Below are 5,279 nucleotides of genomic sequence, written 5' to 3' on the forward strand. Positions count from 1 at the left end.
AACTCCTTTGAGGCAGAGTTGCTAAGAAACCATCTATAGAGACAAATCACAGTTAAGTGATGCACTGAGCATAATGCATTACACACAGGGTCACTCAATAAAAAAACTGTTATCAATTATTATAAGGCAATTGAATGTCAGGAAATTTCATTAAGAGTCAATTAACTTTTAAATAGAAGTTAGAAGTCAGATCTCCACGTCCTGTGCTAGACGCTGTTAATGAATTAATCAGACAGGATCTCAGTCCTTGAGAAACTCACAATTAAATATGGGAGAATGTAACAATATATAGTATGGAAGACAAAACAGCAGAATTGTGTTCAAAGTATCTGGGCAACAAGAAGATGGCAATTAATTCTGCCTGGAGAAAGTGAAGGTGACACTTGATCTGTAGTGAGGGCGGAGTCTGCGGGGATTTCTAGACGTTGAGTTTCAGAAGCTGCCGGAACCAAGCTACGGCGGGAGTTCAGTGAGTCTCGGTCGGTTATTGTTACTGGACCCGATCTAGGCCGTTCCGCCAGTGTTTTCAGCTGCCCAGGGATTGCGGTTGCTTGGGCCGATCTTCAGTTTGTGCAATAACAGGCCGCCGCAGCAAAAGATGAACGGAGCTCTGGTAAAGGTAACAAAGGTTCCACGCACGCTGTGTGCGGGGGAGGTGGTGGGGAGTGTAGAGCTGGGAGGTGGCCAAGGCTATCACCGCCTCTGCAGACATCCGGGTACAGACACTGGCGAGAACAAGGCTCTTCCCGGCAGCACACGCGGTGCCTTGTAATCAAACGGTAGCGCTTCCTCCTCTCTGCTCCCGGTGCACCCGGCAGCACTGCCCCGCGCTCCACGCACCTGTCACTAGCTACTCTCGCCGCCCATTGTCCTGGAAAGAGAAGAGCCCCACTATGGGAATCACGACACCAGGATAGGTCCCAATAATCTGTATGACCTTGAGCAGTCACTTTATTTTTGCATTGTCATCAACTTCCAGAATTTTTTCTAAGAATACTGTTTTTGACTTGAACTGATTGGGACGTGAGGCTACTTGTCCATAAAGGAAGGGTAGTAATAAACTACATTATTACTTATAAAACCTTATTTAAGTGACTGCAGTAAAACCGTATGAACCACCATAAATGCATTCCTTGGCCTTCCCTTGTCCCTTAACAGATTTCAATTGTGCTCTTTCAGTTGTTTCATGCTGTTTAGAATAATGACTTATTTTTAGCAATTTATGTTAAAATATTATTTTAGGTATTGTAGAGACTATATTTCCACGATGCATAGATTAACATGCATGTTAACTGCATTAACATGCAATTTACTGCTAATTGATCTACTAGTACTTATCTTGGGGCAGCCTCTGAATTTCTCTAGGTTTGTTTCCTTAAGGGACCAAACCTCACTTCATTCTGTATGAAATAACTCACGGTTGTTCACTTTAGCCAACTTATGAGGATTTGGCCATATCTGGTGAAAGGAGAATAGAAAACTATCAGAAAGTGTCAAAATTCTGTTGTTAAAGATGATCAGATTGGTGAATCCACTCTCCTGCTCTATTTGCCTTGATTCTGAGGAATGCTGAAAGGGAGAGATCATTTTTCAAAGAATACTGTTTTGGACCATTGTATACTCCAGGAGGGTCCATAGAAATATGTCATTAGGCCAACACCTGCAGATATAAGGGCACATAGGGCTCTTCCAAGTCTAATGCCACTGTTCCCTTCCAGACTCCTTTGTTACTGACTTTACTCTTCCATCTGCCCTGCTGCTTTGTCCAAATAGTCTCTTCTTTATTTGCCAAATGCTGAATTCCTGATCCTTGATCTTGTGTACCCTTCTCACCGCTTATCTAAATGCTCCATCATTCAAGACCCAGCTCATCTCATCTTTTCCATAAAACCTTTCTGACCACTCCAGCTAATGTGCCTGTTTATTTTCTGAACTCCTAACTGGTATTATGTTTTGGCACCTAATCATATGCAGTCTTGTGACCATTCTTGTCTCAGCCTTTCTGGAAATGTTAGTTAATACTTTACAGTTGTAAGGAAAACCAATGGGATATGCGTCAGACCTGGGTTCTATCACTTGCTAGTTCTATGACCTTAAGAAGGTTATTTGACCTCTTTCTGCTTCAGTTTCATATATGTAAAATGTAGATGATGATGCCCACTGTATGGAATTGTTTAAAATCTAAAAGATTATAGAAGATACTGTAAGTAAAAGTACTTTGTAAAATGTGAAGGATTATACAAGTAGGAATATTGACATTATTCTACAGTTAATAAACTGCTTAATTTTCATAATCTCATTTGATCTTCTTAATATTATGAGATAATTCTGGCAGGTGCAAGATGAGGAAATGGAAGCTACTGGCACAGTGCCTGGTACATAATAGGTTCTCTAATGTTCTGAATGCCCAAATGAATGGATGCCTTGCTTATAGGGCAACAGCCTCTTAAGTGGTAGTACTAAGACTGGAGCCTAAATTTTCTACCCCACTGCCTTTCCTTTTCTGAGTATTTTCTATCTCCCGAATTCGATAATAATCTTGGTTTTCCTCATCTATGAAATGAAGCATGAAAACCTTCCTTGACCTTCCCAGTTGTCAGTCCTTCCGTCTTTGTAACGTATACACTCCATTATACTGATCTTACATTCAATGTAATAAATAATTTGCACATCTATTTTCCTCCCTAGAAAGATTTGAGGGTAAGCAACTGTATTTTCTTCATTTCTGTATGTACTCAGTCTATAATGTACTTGACTTAAAGTAGGTACCTGATAAATACTGAATGAATAAGTGAATGAATAAATGTTTACATTACATGGTAAGAACATGGTAGAGCTGAGACTAGAACTTCAAACTCTTAGCTCAGTGCTCTTTCTCTGGGGCCCTAAGAAGTTCTTAGCTTATAGTCATCTCAAATTTTAGATGAGTGAGAAGCTCAGCTTTACTGGGTGGAATCATGTACCTCTTTGGGTCAACAGAAGTTATAATGCAGGGGGATCTGATTAAGACACTGATGCTGATATTCATCAAACCCCAGAAAACACTGATTGATCAAGATGACAGTCCAGGAGCAACTTTGGGGATTGATCTCATAGTTCAAGTGAAAACATTGAAGGCTAACAGGGAGCAAAGTTCATGTGAACAAATAGCAGTGAGGACTAAAGCAAATGACAAACCAAAGGACATGAATTAGGAGGACGTAAGAATATAGGAAATAGAAGGACACAAACTTTAGAGTGCCGAGAAGGGCAGGGAGTACAAAAGCCCAGGAAAATGGTCAAGAAGTTGGCTATATCCTGGTCACTACTGGATTGTGAGTGGAGGACAGAGACATTTTTCTATTTTTGTTCATGGTTTTATTTTCAGCAGGTATTACACATTATCATTTAATAAATGAGGAGCTAAACAATCACCACTATTATCATCACTGTTACCGATTTGACCATTAACAATGTGCCTTCCACTTGTTAAGCCCTTTTTATATATTATGTAATTTAATCATATCAACAACTCTGTGAGATATTTATAACCTCTTTAGAGATAACGAAGTAAAGTTTGTGGGGATTTATTAATTTGATCACCAAATGCTATGTGTTAAGAGTATGCTAGATGCTGGGATGTAGCAATTTCTGTTTTCATGGAGCTTATATTCCTAGCCAAAGAGACTAAACATATAATTACTTAACTTGTGATAAATGCCACAAAACAAAGATCCTGGGTGCTGTATGAGTGTATAACAGTAGGATCCAAGCAAGTCTGAGCAGTCAGGAAAGCTTTCTCAAGGATCGTACATGACTAAAACTTAAAAAATGATAGAATTTAGATAGGGAAAGCATGTACAAAGGCCCTGAAATGAGAACACATTGGGAGTTCCAGATGGTCCTGTGGAAATTGGGAGGGTGAGAAGCGGGGGGCTTGGATAAAGGGAGAGTGTGCAGAGAAGTGTGGGGATGAGAGTTGGGGAGATAATACAGAAGTAGACTTGCATTTGAGGAGGTGACCACAGATATGTTGAAAGTTAATTTAGTGCTGGAGGAAGTAGGGGAATTGGGCTTAGCAGAGCTCAGCTGCGGCCTAAAAGTGCCATTGAGCAGCTATGCTGTGAAGCCAGATATTTCTTTTTTCCTTTTTTTAATATTCAGCTATAATTCACATACCATAATTTTCACCCTTTAAAAGTGGACAATTCAGTAGTTTCTAGTGTATTCACAAAGTTGTGCAGCCATCACCACTATCTAACTCCAGAACGTTTTCATCACTCCAAAAAGAAACCCTGTACCCATAAGCAGTCACCTCTTATTCCCCACCCCCTAGTAACCACTAATCTTCTTTCTATCTCTATGCATTTGTCTGTTCTGATCATTTCATATAAATGAAATCAGAAGGTGAGGTCAGGTATTTCTTAAGTGATTTGCCAAAGGTCATATAACTAGGAAAATGGAAGTGCTGATACTCAAACCCAGGTCTGTGTGAATCTATACACTGTGCTCCTAACTGCCATAAAGACTCAGTGCAAAGACAGACTGATATTCAATGTATAGTCAGTCAATGTAGTAAACATATTCAGAAGAAAATGGACAAAGGAAAAACAAAAGTAACTTGAAGGACTTAGGAAAACATCAGCTAGAACACCACTTACTAGCTATGTGCATCAGGCATATTCACCTTTCTGAGCTTTGGTTTCCTCACAGTAAAATGGGAGTAGAAATGTCTACCTCATGGAATGGTTGTGAACATTAAAGGAAATGATGCTTGGCAGGTGCTCAACAAAAGACAGGGTTATTGAGACTATTATTATTAACATATGCGCCTCCCTGATATAAATTGGTATGACTCTTTTGAGAGAGAGTTTGGCAGACTGGAAAGTGTGGGCTTTGGATTCAGTCAGACTTGGGTTTGAATTCTTGGCACTTCTTACCAAGCTTATAACTTTGGACACTTTACCTAAGCCTCTGTTTTTAACTCTAAAATAGGGGCAATTATCTCAATAATACCTCTATCAGACGATTGGTATAAAGATTGCTTGAAATAGTGCTTGTAAAGTGCTTAGCACAGAGGATGTACTCAATAAGTAACAGTCCTATTTTTTTTTTTTAAGATTTTTTATTGGGGAATTGGGGGGATGGGAACAGTGCTGGGGAATTGCGGGAAGGGGAACAGATAAGTTTCTGTCGTTTTGTTCTTCAGTCTAGTTGTGGAGGACGTTGCTTCACTGGCCCAAGTTGGCACCATCATTGCGTTCTTCCCGGGGGAGGCAGATCAGTCGCCGGCTTCTGGA

At 40.0% G+C, this 5,279-nt stretch overlaps 1 protein-coding gene across 2 annotated transcripts in view; it reads left to right on the forward strand.

Moving 5' to 3' along the window:
• Positions 1–418: 418 nt before the first annotated feature.
• MRPL48 (mitochondrial ribosomal protein L48) overlaps positions 419–5,279 on the forward strand; it is a 49,551-nt gene continuing 44,690 nt past the window's right edge. Inside the window, exon 1 of one of the 2 annotated variants that reach the window (XM_019649424.1) lies at positions 419–613. In XM_019649424.1, coding sequence (XP_019504969.1) covers positions 599–613 — 15 coding nt within the window. In that variant the 5' untranslated portion in view covers positions 419–598. Of the gene's footprint in view, positions 620–5,279 lie in introns of both variants that reach the window. The other variant, XM_019649423.1, reaches the window with a different exon arrangement.

This window comes from Hipposideros armiger, unplaced genomic scaffold, assembly GCF_001890085.2.
Source record: "Hipposideros armiger isolate ML-2016 unplaced genomic scaffold, ASM189008v1 scaffold_132, whole genome shotgun sequence".
NCBI lineage: Eukaryota > Metazoa > Chordata > Mammalia > Chiroptera > Hipposideridae > Hipposideros > Hipposideros armiger.